At 37.2% G+C, this 25354-nt stretch overlaps 1 protein-coding gene across 1 annotated transcript; it reads left to right on the top strand.

Annotated features, from left to right (window-relative positions):
- Positions 1-260: 260 nt before the first annotated feature.
- Positions 261-20582, top strand: SMC2 (structural maintenance of chromosomes 2). The gene is made up of 25 exons (XM_067316012.1): positions 261-290; positions 1052-1292; positions 2235-2384; positions 3067-3189; positions 4138-4176; positions 4351-4461; positions 4639-4683; positions 5284-5517; positions 6162-6311; positions 6997-7230; positions 8125-8284; positions 8842-8959; positions 9772-9910; positions 10166-10285; positions 10589-10793; positions 11404-11539; positions 12601-12725; positions 13592-13785; positions 14074-14217; positions 14492-14686; positions 15238-15438; positions 16218-16334; positions 17718-17878; positions 18828-18975; positions 19855-20582. The coding sequence occupies exons 2-25, from the start codon at positions 1125-1127 to the stop codon at positions 20044-20046; spliced, it is 3609 nt and encodes a 1202-aa protein (XP_067172113.1). The 5' UTR covers positions 261-290; positions 1052-1124; the 3' UTR covers positions 20047-20582.
- Positions 20583-25354: the final 4772 nt, after the last annotated feature.

The following is a 25354-nucleotide window of genomic DNA, read 5'->3' as shown; positions in this document are numbered from 1 at the left end:
CAGGGTGCCGACTCTCCCGCTCGCCCTCGAGATTGCCTGCCCTGACCTGACCGTGCGCGCCACCCCCCAACGCCGAGACCCTCGTTTCTGGAGACGCTCGTTGCTTCTTTGCGGTAAGGATGCGACCTAGTCTCTCTGCTTTGCCGCCTGCAGAGAGAGACTAGGCGAGCAGGGCCGCTCGAGACAGGCAGCGCACGGGGCAGCCGCCAACGGGCCCATTCTTTCGGCGCCAAAATTCGAGCCCTGCGAGCCGTTGGGCGCCCTGCGAGCCGTTGGGAGCGTTGAGCACGGTGAGCCACCGGAGACCGGGGCGGGCGGGGGCGCTGCTTGCCCCCTCCCTGCGGCCGCTGCGCGGGGGACCGGCTTCCTCTAGCCCTCAGAGCCGCCAGCGAGGGCCCGCGCGGGAGTGGCCGCGGCGGGGCTGTGGGGAACCCCGGCCCCACCGGCGAGAAGATGGGAGCAGGCACGGCCGCATGCCCGACAGGGGCGGGAGGGCGGTGATAGCGACGGGGCTGTGTTCGCGGCACTTCAGAGACGAGGCGGGTGTCGTGGTCCTTGATTTTTTTGTCTATTTATTTGCTCCTGGGCTTCAGTTCTCTGGGCTGGTGCGGAGAGCGGCGCGCGGAGCTGCGGTGGGGCTGGGTGCTGGTAAGAGCCCTGCAGGCTGCGACCTCAGCGCTGCCCCGTTTAAAAGGGATGCTCCCATTCTGTCGGCTTCTGAAAGCTCCTAGGCTTCCCTTTCTCTTCTTTGGATGATGAAGTAACGCCCAACTTTGTGAGAAAACTCTCGTCCCACGGTGTTCGTACAAATACCATGATGAAAATTGAGTAAAATCATGTTACTTAGACACCTTAAAGTACAATTTATTATCGGGATGCATCCTGAACCAGAGGTCCACCTTTTAAAACAAAAAAAAAAAAGGGGGGGGGGGACTTATATGCAGAAAATCACATGTCATTTCCAGGCATCCTCTTTGCTCAGACATTTGGCTATTTTTTTAGGCATGAGATATGATTTGTTTTCTTCTCTTGCTTATTTTGAAATATGCAGGATTACAGTGCAAAGACCTCTCTTCTTGCTCCTTGGAGGAACACTTGGCCTGGTCCTTTAGGGACACAGAAAGATGCACATCAAAACAATTATTGTTGAAGGATTTAAGTCCTATGCTCAGAGGACAGAAATCAATGGTTTTGATCCATTATTCAATGCCATTACTGGCTTGAATGGCAGTGGCAAGTCCAACATCTTGGACTCTATCTGTTTCCTGTTGGGCATCACCAACCTATCTCAGGTAAAGAGACGGTGGTGGGTTTGTCTTTCTTCTGTCAGTGACTTTTCTTATCTTATTATTCTCTTGAGTAATCTCTGTTGGAAGACCTGCTGTGGTATTTCTTTCAAAAAGTTGGGTTGGTTTATTCAGGTTTTTCAATACACAAAGCTGAATTTTATCATCACTGCTTACTTTTGTATTAAGTTTGAACTACAACTTCGTCCATATAATACAACAGCATAAAGTATGCAACTTAGAACATTAGAATAAAAATACCCAGTTATAAGGAATCAGCCTGAAGATGGAGTTCTTTAATAGCTAAAGGTCCAAACTTGTTTATTTGTAATAAACTTTTGTACTTTTCAAGCAGGTCTTAAAATTTAACTAACTGCTTCATCAGAAAAAACAAAAAGCAGTTCTTCTTGGAATACCTGATATTTAAAAGATGTTTGCTTTATTATTTATGTAAGGCTGTATTCTGAGGTAAATTTGAATCACTGTTTTGGGGCAAGTTGTGGGTTGTTGTTGTTTTGTTTTGTTTTCCTCTGGAGTTCTAGGGAAATCTAGCAGAAGTGCAAGGAATGTTTTCTGATTCAATTCCCTGTGAGCGCATCATGAATAATAAATGCTTTTTAAGTAAAGGTACTGGTGACTGAACTAGTCATATGGATTTTTTTTTTTTTTAATAGGCATTCAGGCTTTTGCCAGGAATCTCATGCAGAAACAAATAGCTGGCTCACTAAAACTAGACTGGCACACTATGCCTGTGGTTTTACAGCACTAGCATCATGCAACTCTCACATCTCAGTCTCCTCCTGATCTCCTAAATCTTCAGCATTACAGTTCTGATTTTTTTTTCCATTCATTTTTTCCAGAACCTACACCACTAGCACACTGAAGCTGTACAATGATTGTGTTTTTAAAAAATGAAAAATAATGCCTAGATCTGTTCAATATATTTAGGTGCGAGCTGCCAACTTGCAAGATCTAGTTTATAAAAATGGTCAAGCTGGAATTACTAAAGCAACTGTTTCTATCACCTTTGATAATTCTGACAAGAAACAAAGTCCACTGGGATTTGAAGCTAATGATGAGATTACTGTCACTAGGCAGGTAAGTCTGTATTTGTTCAGAAACCTGTATACGTTTCTAACATTCTCAACAGAGTGACTTTCAAGAAAGTTATTTATTTTAAATCCCTGAGTTTTTTGCAATTAAAGCAATGCTTCTACAGTGAAGTTAGTAACAGAAACTGTTGAAGTGGATCCAGTGTACTAGGTAATATTAATTGCCTTAGTAATTCCAATTTTATATGTATTAGATCAATAATTTTTCCTTGCACTTACATAGAAACATAAAGTTCCTGAAGCAAGTTATAACTTTTTATTCTATATATTTTTTTCTCTTCTGCTTTCATTTTTTTTCCCCTCTTAGTTTGTGAACTGTATGTTAAATTTGTTTTCCAAGATCATAGAAACCTTTACCTTTCTGATGAAGAGGTCATCCAGGTAAAAAGTTGTGACATTTTGTGAAATTTGGAGGGTTTTTTCAATCAAGAATAAAATTAATGACCTCAATGACTAATCTCTCTCACTTTTAAATCAGGTATTTTAAATATCTCTCCAGACTAATAGAATCTGTTCTCTTCTACATGGTATGCTTTTATATATGTATATGCATAGCTAGGATTTGCTCAGGTTTTGGTTCTTGTAGTTCATTACAGCTTATACTATATCTCATTCACAATATCAAGCCATTTTTTGAATCACTTGTTTCTTCCCTTTTCTATATCCAGGTTGTCATTGGAGGTAGAAATAAGTATCTTATCAATGGTGTAAATGCTACCAACACTCGTGTGCAGGATCTCTTCTGTTCTGTTGGACTCAATGTCAATAATCCTCACTTCCTCATTATGCAGGTATTGTGCACATCTTTCTAAAATCCAAAAAGAATAGAAATCATGCAAAATTTGGGGAAGGAGAGATAGTGGAAGAACATTTCATAATCAGAGAAAAGCAGGTTCTGATCAGGTAAAAACAATAAATGTGTATTCAGTAGTTAAGGTTTGCTGTACAGCTGAGCTAGTTTGACCATAAAATGTAATTTTCAGCTCTCCCTTCAGACTTTTTAAAAAAATACATGTCTGCATTAATATCATGCATAGCTTATTAGTGTCTAAAGGTGTTATTCTTAACCCATCTTTTGATGCCAATAGCAATTTTGTTTCCCTTTTTGCCTCTCTTACAGCTACATGTTGCTCTTATTATTGCATTAAAAGCCAAAGTTGTTGGGTTTTTTTTTCCATTATGTATGTTCCATGTAGGACAATGTTTTGTACAGAATTGATATGTTTTCTTAAGTTGCCGTTAACAAAGAATAGGGCTGGCCAATTGAAAAGACCCTCATAAACATCAATAGAGGGACAAGGAACTAAAAGAGAACAGGATTTACTGTTTCAAATAGAATTGTCCCAATTTCCTGTAGCAAGAACAGTTCTGCTTCCATTTACACAGACGCTTCCCCCTAGTGGCATATGAACTAAGTCTCCAAAAACAGTTTGTGATTAAGAGCTTATTCAAGATCAGCAAGTCAGTAAGCATAGTACTGCTTTATTAGAATATAAACAGGGATTTGGAATAAGAGCTTAAGATAATCTATAAGGGCAATTTCAAGCTTACCAGCTGAAGGAGTGACTCATATATTCGTTTGAACTTTCAAAAACAAAGTAATAGAAGCAAAACTAGATTATCATTATAGCAAAAAAATAAAATATGTTTGAGCTTGTAATACAGTGTGTAAAAGTGAATGTTTTATACTACAGCCTGGTCCACAAACACCATTCTCGTTTCATTTTTTTTATCACCAGGGACGAATTACCAAAGTTCTAAATATGAAACCACCAGAGGTAAGAATGTTGTGGTAGTTGTTTTTCCTCAAATTTTACTGATTTATTTTGATTGACAAGAATTAATATTTTGAAAAAGTTGGATAACATAAGCTGTTCAACTCAGTTTTGAGCTTATCATATTTTACTTGATAAGAAAAAAAATCACGTTTCTGTAACGTTGTTTTATTTTAGATTTTAGCAATGATTGAAGAAGCAGCTGGCACTAGGATGTATGAATGCAAGAAAATAGCTGCCCAGAAAACCATAGAGAAAAAGGAAGCCAAACTGAAAGAAATTCAAACGGTACTATGTGTTGAAAGTATACTTTATTTTACTGTTCTTAAAGATAATAAAATAACTAGTCTAGCATGTTTTTAATTTACAGAATATTTCATTTCTGTATCTGCAACTAGGTATTCATGCTTAAAGATATAAGAATTTTAAAAATCTGAAAGTAAATGTGTCCTGTCTCTGTTTCAGATCTTAGAGGAGGAGATCACTCCAACTTTACAGAAACTGAAAGAGGTACTAAAAATTAGAAGTGTGGCAAAGGCCTTAAAGTACTGAAAAAATAGTTGTAATTGCTTTGAGCTAGTGTGTAGTGGCTAAAACAATAATGTGTTCTCAAGCTTTATGAAATCCTTTAAGTGATCTAAAAATTTATCTTCTGACCAAATACAGAAGATGTGACATTCAGGGCTTGAAAGAAATTCTGGAAGGGAATGTAGGGAGAAGGAAGAAAACAAAGAGAAGTAGGTAAAAATAGTAAATAAAAAGTGTCTTTGTTATTAAAGAAATGCCTCCAGGTGATATTTTCACTTTACAGTCAATTGTATGAGCATTGTTTTATCCAAGATCTTCCTAAGCAGGCCTGTGATGTACAATACTGTAAATATATTCTTGAACACGGAGAATCCTTCCTCTCTTACCAGTTATTGACAAACATTCTGCAAAACATGAAAACTGGTCATTCTTATTCTTGTGTATATAACAAATAATAGCATTAGAAATACTTTGATGTAACAAATAATAATGGCATAGAATTACTTAGAAGCTTTCTATAATGGTCTTAGTTAATATTGTTTTAATTTCATTATTATTATTATTAATGACTTTTCTTTTCAGGAACGATCATCCTATCTAGAGTACCAAAAAGTAACACGAGCAATAGAGCATTTAAGCCGTCTGTATATTGCTTATCAATTTGTTCTGGCTGAAGAGACAAAGGTACGCTCTGCTGATGCATTAAAGGAAATGCAGGCTAATATAGAGAAGCTTCAGGAATCGATAGCTGAAAATGAAAAGAAAGTGAGACAACTTAATGAAGAAATAGCAGAAATGGAGAAGATAAGGGATAAGGTATGTGGGAAAGCAGGCGTGCACTTGTCCAAGTATGTTAATTCTAGGAACTATATGAGAGAAATTTTTCCAGATTATATGAATTTTTATGTTCTTTTTTATTATGTATAGCCGTTGTCTAAAAGACATCCATTTAGCAATTTCATTTTTGACTGAAATGCTTTACTTCCAATTCCCATAAATAATGAATAATAGAAACCATTTTTTCCTCATTTGCACTCTGTACATTCAGTGATGAACTTTGCCAGAGTTTTTTTCCTTTTGTTGGTGTCTCAAATATATAATTTAAAAACAAAATTTGTTCATCAAAGAAATCAATACTGAACTCTAGTTTTGGGGCAGCAGAATTGTTTGGATACAGGATGGCTCATGGGCCTTTAAATGCCTAAATGCACATTTTATACAGGGCCAGTGCCCTGTAATAACTGATGTTGTGCTGCCATAACAGCTTCAGGTTAACTTAGACTTCCGGCTGAGGAAGGGACATTTTTGACTGGTTTGCCTTGGAATCTGTTGCCTGCCCAGCCTGATCAGATGTTTGTCTTCTTATGTCTGAACATAACTGTGAACAGGTGGTGAAATATTACAAATATTATGTCGGCTGCTCTTAGGCTGGATTAAATTTCTTTTGCTTCCAATTATAGGAATTTGGTGGTACACTCCGTTCATTAGAAGGTGCTCTTTCAGAAATTCAGAGAGTTGATACTAGAGCACAAAGTGCTCTTGATCTCAAGAAGCAAAACTTAAAAAGTGAAGAAAATAAACGCAAAGAACTATTAAAAAATATGGAGGAGGTAAGACCTTTGTATATGATTTTTCTTTTTAAACACAAAATAAGTTCTTTAGATTCAAGGATGCAAAAAAGTTCTTATCCTACCTTTTCAAAGTTGGTCAGCAAGAATTACATCAGGAAAGCAGAAACAAATGCTGAGGGCACTGTCTGATTTGTGTATGGTGTAGATAGTAGGTTCCCATTACAAACAAAAGCCAGGGTGGGAGGGTGGTGAAGAAAGTACAACTCTTGGCTCTTGTCAGTTTTCTCCTAAACCTCAGGATGGATCCCAATAACATTTAAAATGTTTTGCACTCTGGAAATGTGGTGATCTTAACATTAAAGGAAAAAAATTCCAGGTTTCATATTCTTGAAGTTAATGTTTTTAATGCAAGAGTAACATTAAAGAAAATTTTTCTTGTTGGATATTAGGAAGAAAGGGCTCTTTTTGCTAGTTCTTGGGCAGTTGCCATCACTTTCTATATTTCTTCTCTTTCCGCAAGTCTTCAGTGTGTTGACAGGGCAGGTACATGCTTGAAAATGTGATTTTACAATCTGTCTTTGCACAATCTGACAAAGTGTCATAGAAATCTAGTTAACAAAACTATTCATAGCTCCACTTCTAAACAACATAGACTTAAAGTTAATGGGACTCTAGTTGATCTCTTCTTTCACTTTTATTGTTGTTCCTCTCCATTTTACTAAAGGATTCTAAAGCATTAGCGTCAAAGGAGAAAGAAGTAAAGAAAATACAGGAAGAACTAAATGCTTTACAGGAAGCAAGTAAAAAAGATGCAGATGCTTTAGCTGTAGCACAAAAACGTTTTAATGCTATGTCTGCCGGCCTGTCCAGCAATGACGATGGTGAAGAAGCTACTCTTGCCGGACAGATGCTGACGTGCAAAAATGAAATCAGCAAAGCCGTAACAGAGGCCAAACAGGTAAGAATCAAAGCTCTGCCTGTCTCAGACAGCCTTTCTGCTTCTCTTGAAACTTGTCTGAAAATCAAATAGAATACTGTTGAAGGAAGGCTTATGAAAAGATACTTGCAGAATACCTATGCAGGAAATTGTGTAGGTTGACATATGCATTAAGGTGACTTCTTTGATGAAACATTGTCAAAAAATCCTTGCAAGGATACAGATAAATAGGAAAAGTCACATAGCGTTGCCATGAGAAAATACAGAATTTGGCGTTTGAGATATAAAGGAAGATTAATGTTACTCAAGTTACTGACAGTATTAGATATGAAGAAATTAACACAACTACCCACGATGTGCCTTCATATTAATTTATTTCTACAGTAAAATTAATGGACTCGGAATAAACTTGCCTGAGACACTGAACAGAGAGTTCAGAAGGAACTGTTTTCTACTCAGTTAAATTATGTGCTATTCACATAGTTAAAACAGATAACTTAAGAGAAAATATGAATGGCATGAAAATTTTGCTGTAGTAGTTCTCACTGAGGAATTTAAATTTTCAAAGTTAAAAGTGAACCTTCCCTGTCACATTAAAAAAAAAAAAAAATCCTTCCTTTGGAAAGATGAGGACAACCGCTTTGTCTCGCACCGTTTTACCCTGTTTCTTCTCTTGTGTGGACACTATATTCATCTCATAATATGAGCTACAGTATCCAAATAAGTGACTTATGTTTTTATTTCCAAGTCACCCATGCTCTTCTTTTCAAAGGCCAGGGCTGTCTTTTGCATTTCTGCAAACAGTGGGAAGCTTCACAAGCTATGTAAGCACCAAATTAGTGCAAGCATTCTAAATATGCACTGACAAGATTGTTTGAAGCACTTCTGGTTCTATGTTCCCTTATTCCGTAATAGGCTGAAATGAAGTTGAAATATGCGCAAAAGGAATTAAAGACAAAACAAGCTGAAGTTAAAAAGATGGATGGGGGCTACAAGAAAGACCAAGAAGCATTTGAAGCTGTAAGAAAAATGAAAGAAAAACTTGAAAATGAAATGAAGAAGCTGAACTATGAAGGTTTGTACAAACTTTAAGGGCATAACTTAGGGGGAATCTGGAAAGAAATATACAAGGATCTATAAGAGCAGGTATACTGCTTTCATGTCCAGGGAAATTTCTCTGATAAAAATGCTGCAAATCTTTTACCTTCTACAGAAAATAGTTTATAAAATCAAACTAGTTTAAATTTTAGGTCAACACTTTTGAAGTTTGAGTTTAAATTTAGAAGAAATCTAGAGTTTTAGATTTTCTTTCCCCACTTAAAACTCTTAGTAAAGGTTTGTTTCTCATTCAATGTAACATTTTTTGCGGAAGTTGAAGTTATCCTACCCCAAAGTATCACTTGATGTCTAAAATGACATTAAAAGAAGCATATGAGACTGTCTTTTCTGTGTGTTTCATAATGTGTTGGTGTTAATATTTTGACTAAACTGGAAATTAAAAAATAATTTAAAAGTCCTTTCCATTAAGTATCTTCTGTATATATGTAGATAATCAGTGTAGCATACCACTTTTTAATCTGCTTCATATCTGTGCTCTGGATACTCAGTGGACTGTTTTTGTTCAACTCTTAGACATAAAAGAAGAAACACTTTTAGCGAAAAAGAAGGAGTTGACTCGTGATATCAGTCGGCTGAGAGAATTATATGAAGGCTTAATGGCCAGGTTTCCCAATCTGCATTTTGAATACAAGTAAGGTCTGAGTGATCCTAAAACACATTTAAAAGTGTTTCCTAGGGCATTTTATGCATGGATTGTGTGACTTAAGATAATTCCATTGATCTGTTAGCTGTTGGTTTTTCTTTTGTCTGTGGATGCTGGTCATCTTACTGGAGGCAAGTGTAGAGGGGGGGAAAAAAAAGTCAGAAAATGTTAGCTGAATTAATGAGCAGCAGGGAAAATGATAGTTTTAAATTACAGTTTTATCAAAATCATTTGAATTGAAAATTTTGTAAGGTGGTGTTTGCAAACCATAGCTCAAGTTCAGCACCTGTAATGAATTACGCTTTTTTCTTTTTTTTTTTAACATAAAACTACAGTATCAGTTTTCACTGCAAAAATATGTAACCATTACTTTTCAGAGCCCTCCCTAATGACTATAAATAGACTTACTTTGTGGAATTCAACATTGTATCTTTCTTTGCCAATCAAAAACATGCATATCCCTGAAGTTACATGCTTGTGTAAAAATCAGGCTGAATTTGCATATTCATGTAGTTGTACTGGCGTATTATAGGACTAATTGAACAAATCAAATGAAATCTGTTTGAACAAATTGATACCAAAATCAAGAAAGATCTTTTTCTATTGACTTTGTAACTGACACTTCATTGGGAACCCTTTTGCTCGGAAATACTTAATTTAATCATTTTGGGTTTTTTTTTTCCTCATAGAATTTAAAGTCTCTTATACCGCTATAATAAGTAATATGACTTTTTAATAATTTTTTAAGAAATGGGGAAGAGGATCATACCTGTGATATCATAATTGTAATTTATTTTAAGAGATCCAGAAAAAAATTGGAATCCAAACCACGTAAAAGGCCTTGTTGCATCTCTTATCATTGTGAAAGACATATCCACAGCAAAAGCCCTGGAAGTGGTGGCTGGAGGAAAACTCTATAATGTTGTTGTGGACACAGAGGTATGTTTATTACTTTAATACAGAAGTCTAAATATTGAGATTAGGTCATGTGATTCAGTGTTAGAAATCCTGTGTTGTATGACTGATTGCTTAAGAGTAATTTGAGTCAGTGTAGATGCTTAAATTAGATCAATGGAGACATGCACAGTTGTTACCAATAGTAAATCTGAATTATTCCTATTACAATTTCTTATAGTCTTAATTTTCAAAATCAATTATATATTCACGTATGCTCTATAACTCTTTTCATTCTAGGTTACTGGTAAAAAACTTTTAGAAAAGGGTGAACTAAAGAGGCGATACACTATCATTCCACTAAACAGAATTTCAGCCAGGTGTGTTGGACAAGAAACTGTCAAGCTGGCCAAAAGCTTGGTATGTAAATAAATGCATTATTTTGCTTGAATGCCATTTATTTGTTTATAGCTAAAAACCTGGCCTTTGTAATTGTACATTAATAAGAATTTCTTTGGGGTTTGAGGGTATCTTGATTTTATTGTTTCCTTTGTAATCCTTGAGCTATGCAATGTTCAATTGAATTATTATTCCATCTTTAATCGAAGTTTTGTTTTAAAATGACAATGTTCCTAATAAGCATCTTTATCAAGAGATGCCAGAAATGGAATTTGAAAAATTTACAGTTTCAGACATACTACTTTCATTTCTTTCAATTTCTAGGTTGGCAGTGATAACTTGCATTTGGCCCTTTCTCTGGTTGGGTATGAATCTGAACTGCAGAAGGCAATGGAATATGTGTTTGGAACAACACTGGTCTGTGATAACATGGACAATGCGAAGAGAGTGACCTTTGACAAAAGGATAATGACAAAAAGTGTTACACTTGAAGGAGATACATTTGACCCCCAGGGCACTCTAAGTGGAGGCAACTGCTGTTTTCATTCATATAATAATATTGTGTTTGTGTTGACTTGCTTACTGTTCTGCATGTTTTTTATAAAAATGAACAGTAAAATTGTAGTTAGACTCATACTTGGGATAATTTGATTTCTTTGCTCAAAGACGTGGTGTGTAATTTTTTAAGCTGAAATCAGAATACAATTAGAATAGAAAAAGGAACATTAATGGCAAAATGTTTGTTTGCATAAAGAAGTTTTGATTTTTTTTTTTAATACTTAAACCTTATTTGGCTGCAGAATGTTCTTGAAAGAGGGCTGGGGAGAAATACTTTGAGTTCAAGCACTTGTTGATGAAGTAAATGAAAGTGTGAAAAATTAGTTTATTTCACAAGAAATGCATTTGTGGTATTTAAAGTTTGCAGAACTGTAACCTTTGACCATAAAAGGTAGTCTGTCACAACTGACAACCATTGTAACTTTATCCCATCTTTTTTTCTGTTTTATTGTTTTCATTTGTAAGTAATATGAATCGGCAACCTGCATCATCATTATCATTTAGAATTCATTATTTGCTGGTGGTGAATTTACTAGACTGATTCCAACTAGCTTGACTTTGCTTTTTTTCTGCATTAACAGGTGCGTGCTCACAAGCTGCACCAATTTTGTCTAAACTTCAAGAAATGAAAGATACTGAAGTAGAACTCAGAGCAAAGGAATCTGAACTGGAAACTGTAGAAAAAGAGCTGGCAAGCCTAAAGAATGTTGCTGAAAAGTAAGGGTTGCCTTATATAAATGTCTGTTATTTCTCTTATGTGACTATAATTTAAAGAAATATTTTTAGAGGGTGTAGGGCCTCTTGAGAAGTTAATATGTAGAACAGATGGGAAGTGAAGGAACCAACAAGCGTGCTTAATTTTGGATAACAATAATTTAAACAACAAAAAAAAATTAGCACATAATGATGTCTATTTGAAATCACTTCAAGTTTTCCAAAGCTCACATTAAGTACACAGAAGAATAGATCTGCTTTGGTCATATTTTGTAACACCCATCCAGAATTACAGATTCTGATAGCTCTGACTTTAGCATCATTATAGTTTCTTGGAAGAAAGAGGGGAATATCTGACTGATACTGTTGTAAAGATTTAAATTACATAATTTTAAGTATATTTGATCTAAGCTGTTTTGATTTCAGCTTTAATCAATTACTGGAGATCTCTTTAACAGATGGATAATAACATATATTTGATGGGTTCTATAAAATCCCTTTAAAAGATAATGTTTTATATAAGCTATTTATTTGCTGGATTTATTTTTCAAATTGTTTCAGATTTTTCAGTTTGTCATCATAAATATTTTTCAGAAATATGGCAAAAAGGAAGGAATTAGTTTCGCTTGTAATTTTTCTTTAATATTTCCATCGAAAAACTATCATGTTGCTGTTTGAAAAACATGAGCTCTGAATTGTTGCCAGGCTCCATTCATCTGTTGCATTTGTTTGTTCTTATATGCCTTTTTGGGGCTTCATAACCATGGATTGCATGTATAGTAATTAGAATTGCACATACCTATAAACTTCATGACAGCCATTAAAGAAACTATATCAGACTTTTATCTATATAGACTTATTTGCTTTATAGTCCTTACAGATTGCAAATGAAGTTTGGAATTGGGAAAAGCTAAGTCTTCAGTGCTGTCAGTCATCCACTGCATCACTGTGTCTCACGCTAGAATGGGAATATAAATACTTCTACATCTGTGTATTTCAACATAGAAACTGAAGTGCTGAGTACCCTTCATAACAGCAATCTATATCACTTGCTCTCTTCAAAGGTACCGTGAACTGAAGCAGCAGTGGGAAATGAAGTCTGAAGAAGCAGAGCTATTGCAAACCAAGCTTCAGCAAAGTGCTTATCACAAACAAGAAGAAGAACTGGATGCTCTGAAGAAAACCATTGGTGAGACGAATGTGTTCTAATTTTTTAATTGGAAACTAATTGCTGAAGATGAGATGGATATTGTTTGGATGTTTCTCTAGCAAAATACTTGCTTTTGAAAGCATGTATTTTTAGCTTTGAAAATATTAGCTTAATATATTTTGGAATACATAACAAATACAAAATCATAATCAATTAGCATATGGGGAGATTCTGATAAAGTAGCTCATTCTCTTGTAGTATAGTTCATATCCTTATTTGGAGTTTTATATGCTCTATAATAACTAGAAAAATGGTGTGACATGGAAGTTTAGTAATGGATTTAATCCCAAATCTAAGTTGTTGTGGCTTTTTGTCCCCCGTCTCCCCCCCGCCATCTTTGGTTTTGTATACACTTAAAAGTTTGCAGTATAGATAGTTCGAGAAAGCACTGGGAAAAATTATTGTTCATATAGCTAAGGAAGAATATAAAAGGAAGGAAATGCAGCAGTAAGTGAATGTTTAAAGGAAAAAAAAACTGACAGAAGGAATAAAACTGATAGTATATTAAGGATGAGATGTTATCTTATTTGGTAGCCATTTGATGAATAATTCTTGATAGTGTGATTTGGTGTATACTTGCCCCTGCGTTTAAAAAAAATAAATAAGGGGGGAGGGAAAGCTTATTTTCAGTAACTTTAGTGAATGGTTTTCTAGTTGCTGCCTTAACAATAAATGGTAACACTAATATGCTGTCTTAAAAGAGGAATCATTAAAATAGCTGACTGCAGTAATTAGCAAACTTACCACTTTTTTCTAGTAGAGAAAGATTATTTCAGCTGGAGTTCAGTATGTAAACTTAAGGATGAGAACAATGTCCAACTTCAGTACTGTACCTTTTGATTCAGAGCAGTGTGAAGAGACATTAAGGAAAACCAAAGAGAGTCAAAAGAAAGCAGAAGAAAAATACAAGGTATTAGAGAACAAAATGAAAAATGCAGAAGCAGAGCGTGAAAAAGAACTAAAAGAGGCCCAGCAGAAACTAGATGACACAAAGAAAAAAGCGGATGCTTCAAGCAAAAAAATGAAAGAAAAGCAGCAGGTAAAACCTGTGCTTTTGTTAGCAATTTCACAATGCGAAAAGCCGTTGCAGTAAGCAGAAAGGGGCTGCAAAAGCTTGATTCTTCTAAATTTTTGTATTATCAATTTCAGAAAATACATTAATTTGTAGTCACTGACATGTAGAAATTGCTGATTCTTCTTTTGTGAGATCACTCCACTTCTGAAGAACAGATACTGTAGTGTCTTCTACAGCATTTACTACATCAAACTGAACATTAGTTCTTTCCATTTAAGTATAACCTTAGTACTTCTGAACATATCTATTTAGGAAGTTGAAGCATTAGTTCTGGAACTTGAAGAACTAAAACGAGAACAGTCCTCCTATAAACAACAGGTGGAAGCTGCAGATGAAGCTATCAAATCCTTCCAGGAACAGGTTAATGCTATGGCAGCTGAGGTATCCAAGACCAAGGTAAAAGTGAATGGGTTTTATTTTCAGCTTTGGTGTGACTTAAGATAACATCTCCTAAAGCTTAAATTATAGTGTGCATTTTGTTGTTGGTTTTTTGTTTGTTTGTTTTGCCAGCACTCATTTTACGTTTAGTCTAAGTAGTTATTCTTTAGCTTTATTACCACTTGTGAATTCTTCCCCTTGCTTGCTGTCATTCACTTTTTCTTAGCAAGTGTCTGACACCAGTTTTTAAAAAGAGGAGGTCTAATGCATGGCAGTCCCATTTTCTTTTCAGGAGTCTGTAGAGAAAGCCCAGAAGGAGCTGGCCAAGCAGAAGGAAATCATTGCTGTACAGGATAAAGAGATTAAAGCCAAATCTGCAGAGACAGTAACATACAGAGAACAAAATAATGAATTGCAGCTTAAGGTTGAAGCGTTAGAACATAACATCAACAAACATGAGCAAGAGACTGCTGAAGCTGCTGCTAAGGTATTTCAAAATTGTGCTTTTCCCTGCATCTAGTAAATGAAAGTGCTTATTTCCCTCACAGCATGTAAAGGAAATAGCCTTTTTTCGTAATATGTACTGTCATATTCACAAATCTTGGTGAAAAGTTTTTAGGCAAAAAGGAGGGGTGGAAATTGTACAAGTTTATCTGTGTGGTGTAATAAAGCTTGTGAGTACAGACTAATAGAGAACAGATCAAAGTGGGAAGATAGTCAATGAAAAAACTCAGATTTTTTTTGACCAATCAGGTACTAATTAAAAAAACGAATCTAGAAAGTCAGTAGCAGTATCTTATCCAAATATGGAAAAACAAGTGTTCCAAGTAACATGTGACAAGTATATGTGAAAGCTCCCCTAAAACTTTGATTCTCTTACAGTCTTGGAAATCAATGAAGCCTTGTAAAGGTACCCACATATGCTGCGTTGGGTTAAAAAAATTAATGTTGTAGCATAATTTTAGGATGCTGATTTTTATTTATTTAATTCATATAAAAAATACAGCCTCAGCACGTCTACTTCTTGTATGTTTGCAGGTGGCCAAAATGTTGAAAGAATATGAATGGATAGCTTCAGAGAAACCACTCTTTGGTCAGCCAAACACAGCCTATGACTTCAAAACTAACAGTCCTAAAGAAGCTGGTCAGAAGCTGCAGAAACTGCAGGAGAAGAAAGAGCAGCTGGGACGAAATGTGAACATGAGAGCTATGAATATGCTTTCTGAGGCAGAAGAGCGGGTAAATGTTCTGTGCTTTAAGCTTAGAGATTGGGCAGCTTGGGTGTATCATGTTATGTATAATATAGCTTTATTTTCAATATGCTCTGTTTCTGAACATCCCCTGAAATAATAATAAATTTTCATGTAATAGCAGGACACCTTTTGTAAAGTCTTTAATACTAATTTTACATGATTGAACTGTTTGTGCACTAGTAATCTAGGTTAGGCATAATCTTTCTTGACTTTGGATGTTAAAAAGACTAATTTCATTCCTTCCCCTGCATCAGTCCATTCTAAGTCAGCAACAGCAGCATTAGGCAAGTGTTATAGTATCCATTATAGCATTTGAGAATTACATACTTAATGAATGGTTTTCTGATCTGCAGCCTTTCATCTCTATCTTGAAGGTATTCCAGGATTGTATCAAAGCTGTCAATTGACTGACATTTTAACCTTACTACTTTTTCATGACTAGAATTTGTCCATTTTCCCTGTTTGCCTCCAGAAGCATCCTTTTGTTTGTGGAAAGCAAACTTTATAATGAAGCATGACTAGATTGGAAAGGAAGTGCAACTTTCATAAAGTAATGTTAGTCTTCCTCATTGCCAATTGTTGAAAAATTACAAATAATATCCTAAAACCTGAATCCTGCCGACAGTTAAATGCTTGCTTGTGATTTCAATTTTGTGAATAATAGCTATTTCATATGCACAGTTCAACTGTCTATAGTTTTAATGAGATTTGCACAAAATATTTTGAGTACTGAGTTCACTGAAATCGGTCTTCTCATTGCACCAGTACAATGACTTAATGAAGAAAAAAAGAATTGTAGAGAATGACAAGTCTAAAATTCTTGCAACTATTGAAGAGCTTGACCAGAAGAAAAATGAAGCTTTATACATTGCTTGGCAAAAGGTATGCCACTCAATTTAGTTTTCACATTTAGCATGTATTTTCTCTTGACAATCAAGTTTCTCTTAGTGTAGTGTTAGTATAGACTAATATGTTTTGAATGTTTCTATGAAAATATCCTCATGTCTCATTCCTGAACTAGTCTCCATTCCATAGTATCTAAATTACAAAACAGCTGCTTTGTTTCTCCGTGTTTTCCCCTCACTTTTGAGAATAAAGAATGAATTCTGTCTGCGAACTGTAAAGGTAACAGGCCTGCAAAATCAGTTTACCATTTACTTTCAGTGCCCACAAAAATATAAGGACGGTTAAGCTACCTGCATGCTGAAATCATTGCCTCTTACATAGACTGATACCATACTGCTGTTTTCTCCAACTTTTTTTTTTTTCTTCTGTGTACTTATATCTTTGTCCAGAGTTAAAATCTTTTCGGTCTATGACTATTTAGTAGTCCCAAACAATGTGGGGCTGTGGGCCTGGGCCAGGGTTCCTGTACCTGGTGGGCTAGGTAATACTGGAATAGATCAACAGCTGATTTATGCTTCTATAATCTAAGCACTCTACCTTCTTACTAGTTCTCTTTCTCATGTTATGTACTATATCAAAAATATAAATTTTTTCCTGGTATAATATCCTTTCTACCTGGGAGGTTTTTTGACACATCCTGTTCTGCTATCCCTATTCTAAGTTCTCAGCCTTTGAGAAGTTTTTTTTAGGTGCATATCTAGTCAAATAACATAAACTGCTCACAACTGAAGTATCAGTTTTAGTTATTACTGCCTGTACTCAAGATATCACTAAGACAGTCTTACCTCTTGACTGCAAAATCTTTTTCAGCATTAATCTTTGAATTATATTTAAAAGTTTCATGGGTGGTGAAAAAGTACTCTCTCAGGTGTGTTTCTTGCCTTATGGACTTGTAATCTAGGTTCACAAAACTACATCATATCTGCTATTTGGCCACTGTTTAAGTATTCCTGAGAGGAAAAGGTGGGGGGGAGGATGCCCATGCATGCCTCTTACAAGGTGCTTATACTTTTAATAGTTCTTCTAATTTACTAGTTAATAAATCTGAGATAGGGCATAACCATTTTCCTGGTTGAAATGAAAAACACACTAATTTTTCTTATATTTGATCCTTCTGAAATGCTGTCTAAAGTGTCCTACATACATTCCTGGATCTTGCTTCTATTTTCAGTACAGAGAAAAAAGATTCCATATGCTAATATTTTCTCACTTCCCAATATGCTCTAATTTCTCAGATATGAGAACTGATTGGGTTAAATGGGGCAAGAAAGCTAGAGCATAGTGTGGCTTACCATTTGAAGTATACAACAGGTCTTGATTCAAAGCCTTTACAAATACCTGTGATGGTCTGACTTCTAGGTGAACAAAGACTTTGGTTCAATTTTCTCAACACTACTACCGGGAGCCAAAGCTATGCTGGCAGCAACTAAATGTCAGAATGTCTTAGATGGTTTGGAGTTCAGAGTGGCCTTAGGAAACATGTGGAAGGAAAATTTAACAGAACTTAGTGGAGGTCAAAGGTTGGTAATTTGTTTTTGTTTTCCATTGCAGTTATGTATGTGATAAATCCAACTAACTCATTTTTGCTTTTCTAAAGTATAGTATTTTTACCTGGAAGGAGATAGTCCCTGACTTGACCAATCTGATTTAATATTCAAAATATTGCTAATTTAGTTCAGTTTAAATGTGCTAATATACTTGCCTGTGAGAGACATGCAGAAACAAAAGGAATTTGACTTAGAACATTGTGTTGCTTATAGTGTATAGCATATAATAACGGACAGAAAAATTTTACTCCACAGAGAAGTGACAAAAATGAATTGACTGATGGAAAAACTGCATTAACTCTAGGTAGTAGGGAGTTAGTTCTGATGCTAAATGTTTCCATCTTTGAGTCAGAGTCTCAACTATCTATGTAGACAAGTTCTTCCTGAATTCAAAAGTAGTATGGTGACAAACTTTCCCCGTTTTTTTCCCTCTAGTACCTTTAGGAGAGATTTCAGCTGCTATATAGGGTATGTGCTCTTTTGTCAGGAGTACAGCAACTTCTAAGGAAAATCTGACAAATTAAAAAGTAAAAATAGAATTTAAGAAGAGGTAAAATAGAGATAAAGAATCTTCTGGAGAATAGAGAAAGATCCTGAACACTTCAAGAATCGTAAGCTTTAGAAACAGTACTGTAAAGCTCACAATTGAAAATAGGTAAAATAACAGCATGATCTTAAATATCATAATCTAAGTAACCTTGTCTCCTGATAAAAGATAAAAAGTAACATATCCCATTTTTGGCAGAAGTCTTCCGATTTTGAAATCGGACCTTGTGGCAGAAGTTGTTATTCTGTCTCTCCAGAACTCACAGCATGAATCTGCTTTTGAGAGAGTGTCTTATTAAAACAATCATCTCGTAGCAATAAGAGAAAGTCTTTTAAACTAGAGGGCAAAACATAATTTTCTTGTTCTCTGTACTAGATCACTGGTGGCTTTGTCTTTGATCTTAGCCATGCTTCTCTTCAAACCTGCCCCAATTTACATCCTGGATGAAGTGGATGCAGCACTTGATCTCTCTCATACCCAGAACATTGGGCAGATGCTACACACTCATTTCAGACACTCCCAGGTATGATCTTGAAACTATTGTGACAATCTATATATGCATTTCATTTTCAGAGGCAGTCTGCCACTGGGGAGCCTTAGGTGTTTAGGTATTTTCTTCCTGATACACATTTTGTATTTCTAAGTCATTTCGACTGGAGGCTGCACTGATGGTGTGATAGCAGTGAAACTTCTAAGCATTGCCTTTTATTTTACCTTTTATTGTAAGCAATTGTTGTAGCAGCAAAGAAACAGGTAGTAATAGGAAGAGTATCTGGGATATGACCAATTTAAAGCATAACCTACACTTTGAGTTTTCTTTTTTTTCTTTTTTCCTTTTTTTTTTTTTTATGTTAGATCTTCAAACTGAATTTAACTATTTTGTTTTGGGCCCTGTTGAAATAAGCCAGGCACATATGGAAAGAATCTTTGTAACACTGTGGCATAAGCACAAAAAATCTACAGAATTGAAGAAATTCATTCCTCTGAATTAAAAGTAGTGCTTCACTTCTATTTGGTGGTAGGAACACTTGTTACCAGTATTGTGAAATAATTTAAATGACATTTTGGCACTTTGAGGGATCCTGCATTCTTATAAAACTGGTGACAGTGTTTTCCAATGACTGTTGTTCCAAGAAAGGGCATTCCATATTTTGTTGTTACTTACCCCAGAATGAAGAGACCAAGCTCTGGGATATGGCCACAGACACATATGATAACCATAGCAGATGTTAACCTGCCTAGCTCATTGTGATGTGGTTTCAGTTATGTTCAGAATATTGAAGAATTAGCACCAAGTAAAGTAAAAGGAATCCTTTTCTCTGAAGCCTTTTTAATTGTTGTTTAAAATCCTTATTCAAATTGCAGCATTTATTCTATTAAGATTTCTGTTTGTTTGTTTTAGTTTATTGTGGTATCCTTGAAGGATGGAATGTTTAACAATGCAAATGTCCTCTACAAGACCAAGTTTGTGGATGGTGTATCCACTGTTGCAAGATACGATCAGTCTCAAAGTAGAAGGAGCACATCTGGAGGCAACAAAGACAAAACACAATCAAAAGAGAAGACTCGAGGACTGGGAAACCTTGTTAGATGACACACCAGATGCCATAACAACATCTTAATGTCCTGTGTCTTTTGTCTATAGCAAACCCAGAAAGATAAACTTAACTTTTTAGTATTAAATTTTAGTTTTCAAAATTTAAATTTAGTTTCTTAATTTTTAGTTCACATCTGCACCTTATCTTCCTATCTCATTGCAGACTGTTGCCTATATTATTAGCAAAACTGACCACATTCTTCTTCTTGGTGTCCCACATGTAATTTCAGTTTCCCTCTTTAAGTGTTTCCAGACAAATGTATATAAAAAGTAACTTGCTCTGTAAGATGAACAGGAGTAACTGCAGCCTTTGAACAGTTGCAGAAAGAATCTGATATGGCTTGTAGTATTTTATGGAGTTTAGAAAACTTATTGCAAAGTGTAAGTACTGCATTTATTTCTTGTCAAATAACAAAGAAGTGACAGGCTAATATTTTAGCTGGTGTAATTTTTTTTTTTTAAGCAAGGTATTAATCACTCAGTTATTTGGCAATTTGCTATATTAATGTTTTCTTCAATAAATAACTTCAAATACAAAACCTGATTCTGTATGTGCTTTTCTTGTTTTTTGTCTGACAACATGTAAAGAGAATTGAACATATTTTCTCAATTCTGAACTTGTTTTATTTCTTAAACTTTATCGTTTAATTCTGTACTCTATGCATTACAGACTTCATAGAAAAAGCAAATATTTTTTGAACACTGATTTCCAGTCAAATTCAAACACTTTTTTTTTCATTTTTCTTCACTTCCATTTTCTTCCTTTCCCAATGAACACAAATGACATTAATAGGGCTGTTGCTGCTCGGTCTCTATGGTGACCATCCTGTAGCAAAGTTAGCTAGTCTAAATTTAAATAAGTGAGAAAACAATCTTTGTCGCTTTTTTTTTTTTTATTTCAGACTGATAAAGTACACAGCTCAAAAGGGCTATAGCAATAATTTTTATCTTGTTCAAAACACTTAGGGGGGAAAAAGAGGTTAGAAGTTGAATTTTCTGATTTTGGGTGAAATACTTGAGACGTTTTGCTGTCCTTGAAGAGTGGTTCATAAAGTTGGAAGTGGTGTTCCTGTCATCAAAATTACCTAATGTAAAGGAGAGTGCGGTATGGTATTTTTCTTTTTTTTTTTTTCCTGATGGTATTCACAGAATCACAGAATGGTTGAAATTGGAAGGGACCTCTGGAGATCAGCTAGTCCAACCGCCCTGCTCAAGCAGGGTCATCCAGAGCAGGTTGTCAAGGACAGTGTCCAGATGGTTTTCAGTCCCTCTGAGGAGGGAGAAGCCACACATGGCCTTTCTGGGCAACCTGCTCCAGTGCTCAGTCACCTTCACAGTAAAAAGTGCTTCCTTATGTTCAGGCAGAGCTTCCTGTGTTTCAGTTTGTGCCTGTTGCTTTTCATCCTGTCACTGGGCACCACTGAGAAGAGTCTGGCCCATTTCTCTTTAATCTTCCCTTCAGGTATTTAAATGCGTTGGTAAGTTTTCCCCCCCTCAGTCTTGCCCAAGCGGAACAGGCCCAGCTCTCTCAGCCTTTCCTCACAGAAGACATGCTCCAGTACCCTGATCATCGTAGTAGCCCTTTGCTGGACTTGCTCCAGTAGCTCCATCTCTCTCATATGGGGGAACCCAGAATCAGACTTGGTACTCCAGGTGTGGCCTCAGCAGGGTGGAGTAGAGGGAAGGATCACCTCCCTCCACTTGCTGGCAATGCTCTTCCTCCTGCAGCTCAGGACACCTTTGGCCTCCTTTGCCTCAAGGACACATTGCTGGCTTGTGGTCAACTTGTTGTCCCCCAGCACTCCCAGGTCCTTCTCGGCAGAGCTGCTTTCCAGCAGGTCAACCCCCAGCCTGTACTGGTGCATGTGGTTACTCCTCCCTAGGTGCAGGACCCTGCACTTGCCTTTGTTGAACTTCATGAGGTTCCCATCTGCCTGTTGAGGTCCCTCTGAATGGCAGCACAGCCCTGTGGTGTTTCAGCCACTCCTCCCACTTCTGTATCATCAAACTTGCTGAGGGTGCATTGGGTCCTATCATCCAGGCCACTGATGAATAAGTTGAACAGGATTGAACCCAGTATTGAACCCTGGGTGACACTGCTAGCTACAGGCCTCCAACTAGACTTTGCACCACTGCACACAACCCTCCAAGCTCTGCCATTCAGCTAGTTCTCAATCCACCTCACTGCTCATCTAGCCTGCGCTTCCTGAGCTTGCCTATGAAGATGTTATGGCAGACTGTCAAAAGCCTTGCTGAAATCAAGGGAGACAACATCTGCTGCTCTCTCCTCATCTACTCAGGCAGTCATTTAATCATAAAAGGCTCTCAAGTTGGTTGAGCAGGATTTCCTCTTGGTAAATCCATGCTGACTACTCCTGATTACCTTCTTATCTTTCCTATGCTTGTAAACAGTATCCAGGATTAGCTGCTCCCTTGTCTTTCCAGTGAGGGAGGTAAGGCTGACTGCTCTGCAGTTCCTTGGTCCCCTCCTTCTTGGCCTGTTTGAAACTAGAGTGACATTTGCTTTTTTCTAGTCCTCAGCCATGTCTCCTGATCACCATGACCTTTCAAAGATGATTGAGAGTGGCCTTGCAATGACATTGGTCAGCTTCTTCAGCACTTCTTGTAGGGGCATCTCATCAGGGCTCACGGTCCAGCTTGTTTAAAAATTCCCTAACCCAATCTGCCTTCACCAAGGGAAAGTCTTTCTTTCTCCAGACTTTCTCCCTGGTACCAGAAACAGATGCCTGAAGGCTGGTCTTACCAGTAAAGACTGATGCAAAGAAGGTGTTCAATATCTCTGCCTTTTCTGTATCCTTTGTCATCAGAGCCCCTGCCCCACCCAGCAGCAGGCCCACAGTTCCCCTAGCACTCCTTTTGTTACCAATGTATTTAAAGAAAGAAGCTCTTCTTCCTATCATCTTTGACATTCTTTTTGCCAGATTAAACTCCAGATGGGCCTTGGCCTTTAACCACCTTTCTTGGACCCCCCCTCTTCCATCTAGGGCCCTAGCCTATGAGATTCTTCCAAGCAGCTCCCTGAAGAAGCCAAAGTTTGCTCTCCTGAAGTCCAGGGATGCGATCCCTGCTTTTTGCCCTGCTCCCTCCTTGCAGGAGCCACCATCTCACGGTCACTGCAGCCAAGGTTGCCCCCAGCCTTCACATCTCCAACCAGCCGTTCCTTCTTTGTAAGTACAAGGTCCGGGAGAGAACCTGTTCCTCTATCATTTGTATCATCAGGAAGTTGTCATCAATGCTCTCCAGGAACCCCCTGGATTGCTTGTGCCCTGCTGTGTTGTCCCTCCAGCAGATAGCAGGGTGGTTCAAATCCCCCATGAAGCCCAGGGCCTGTGAACCTGAGGCTCCTTCCCGCTGCCTGGCAAAGACCTTGTCTACTTCTTCTTCCTGATCAGGTGGCCTGTAGCAGGCACCAACACTATCAATCACCCTTGTCAGTCTGCCCCTTCATCCTTACCCATAAGCTCTCAACCAGTCGTGTTCCCCCCCACCAGCCCGGCAGATCTCCATACATTCCCCCTGCTCTCTCACACAAAGGGCGACTCACCCTCCTTGCCTTCCTGGCCTGACTGTCCTAAAATTTTGCAAGCTCTTTCAGTTTTGTGCAAAGGCTTTAATCTATCACTATTCAGATAATTGTTACCTCCATGCATCTTTGGCAGTCCCATATTTAGTAATAATAACATGGCAATTTCTTTTGAGATAGATGATAGACATTTAACTTTTTGTTCATTTTCCCTAAAAATTTCTGTCTTGTTTCTGTTGCAGTGATCACTATTTTATGACTGAGGGCTTTGCAAAGGCACTGACTTTCATAGCCAAAGTTTAGAAGTTGGGCTCCTTATCAAATCAGCTTCTCCAGTTGAAACAATGTGTCCAAACAATACTTCTAAATGTGATTAGGTGTGATGTTATCACAGGCTGTCTGGTTTTAGCTCAGGAAGTGTCCCATAGTCAATTAAAATTTCACAGTTGCAATCTCAAGAGCAATGATCACTAGTTGTCATCATTGCAGAAAAGGAGCCTCATTTGCTCCTGTTTCAGGCAGGGCTAGCGTACCCTGAATTCACTTATTTCTGGAATGGTACACATCACCGTTAGTGCATGTTACTCTAGTGGAAATGGGACAGTTTCCTCCCACACTGTAAGTAAGTAAGTCAGATGCATCCTACCTGGTTCAGCTGTTCAGGCAGGGTTTAAGTCTGTAGTCTACAGAAAGCTATAACTAGAAGCATAAGAAATGAGTTAGCTTGCCTGAGGGGGCTAAAATTAAAAGCTAATCTGATACTAAGCAAAAAAGCCCCCCCAAGGTGTGTCTGAGTTATCCTGCTGCCAAGGCAAAAGGCATCTCTTTGCTTGGATTATTTTGGAATGATTTTGGCATAATCGTGTTGGAATCAGAACTATATTTATATATTAGAAGCACTGAGACATAGCTATGAACAAAAAACTTCTTAAAGCAGGAAAACTTTACTGCACCTTTCTCTATTTATTTTGTATGACATACCATAGTCAACCTGCACCCCCGTTGAACTTTGCAAATACACAGTTTTGTAAACTGAAGTCAGGCTTACTACTGGCCAGAGATAAAGTGTCTGTGCCGCTGTAGTTCAGAAGGCAGAAATCCAGCTTTGCTCAGTGCACACGAGAGAAAGCAGTGACCTTACCACTGTGGACAGGAGGGTGAGAAATGGAAGGTGACGCAAAGTTAGTGGCCAGGCTACATCATTTTTTTGGTGTGCATCCTGACAACTGTTGTCTTGCTAGGCGCAGCTTTAACAAGGTGGTAGAAAAGTAACCAGCATCAGGGAAGTTCATAGTTGCTCTTTTTTTTTCCTCTCCTGCTAGAACAGCAATAAATTCTAATTGAGGCTGGTTTTTAGGGGGTGGGGGAAATTTCCTTGACTGAAATAGTTTGGAATTCTTAAGTTCTTGAATAGTTGCTATTATTTAAATTATTTTCAATTTAATATCCTCATCTTCCCTTGTATACAACCTGCTAGGTTGAAAGAGACAGAGCTGTCAGCTTACAAACAACTTCACACCTTTCGTCCTCACCAAAGGCACTCAGTCTCTGCAGCACAACCACCTCCATGCTAAACAACTTGAAAGCTTGCACCAAGTGCTGCTTCATTTAAGTTAGTGGCCTGAGGTATTCATCATAAAGTACAAATACCAATACCAAGTAGGTCAGCTTAGAGCATAACACACAGGCTTGCTTTCAATTTAGAATATGGAAATACTGTGAAATATTCACAGGGGAAAAAAATTACCAGTTACTTCCAAG

The sequence above is a fragment of the Apteryx mantelli genome, chromosome Z (assembly GCF_036417845.1).
Source record: "Apteryx mantelli isolate bAptMan1 chromosome Z, bAptMan1.hap1, whole genome shotgun sequence".
Lineage (NCBI taxonomy): Eukaryota > Metazoa > Chordata > Aves > Apterygiformes > Apterygidae > Apteryx > Apteryx mantelli.
The sequence above is the reverse complement of the archived record's forward strand: the minus strand, read 5'-3'. Positions and strand labels throughout refer to the sequence as shown.

What these genes read in the sequence shown, in the direction of transcription:
- SMC2 (XM_067316012.1), top strand. Translation starts at nt 1,125, where the DNA reads ATGCACATCAAAACAATTATTGTTGAAGGATTTAAGTCCTATGCTCAG. An exon ending in TGCTCTGAAGAAAACCATTG is followed by an intron (nt 12,726 to 13,591) that starts GTGAGACGAATG and finishes CTTTTGATTCAG; the next exon opens with AGCAGTGTGAAGAGACATTA. An exon ending in CTCATTTCAGACACTCCCAG is followed by an intron (nt 18,976 to 19,854) that starts GTATGATCTTGA and finishes TGTTTGTTTTAG; the next exon opens with TTTATTGTGGTATCCTTGAA.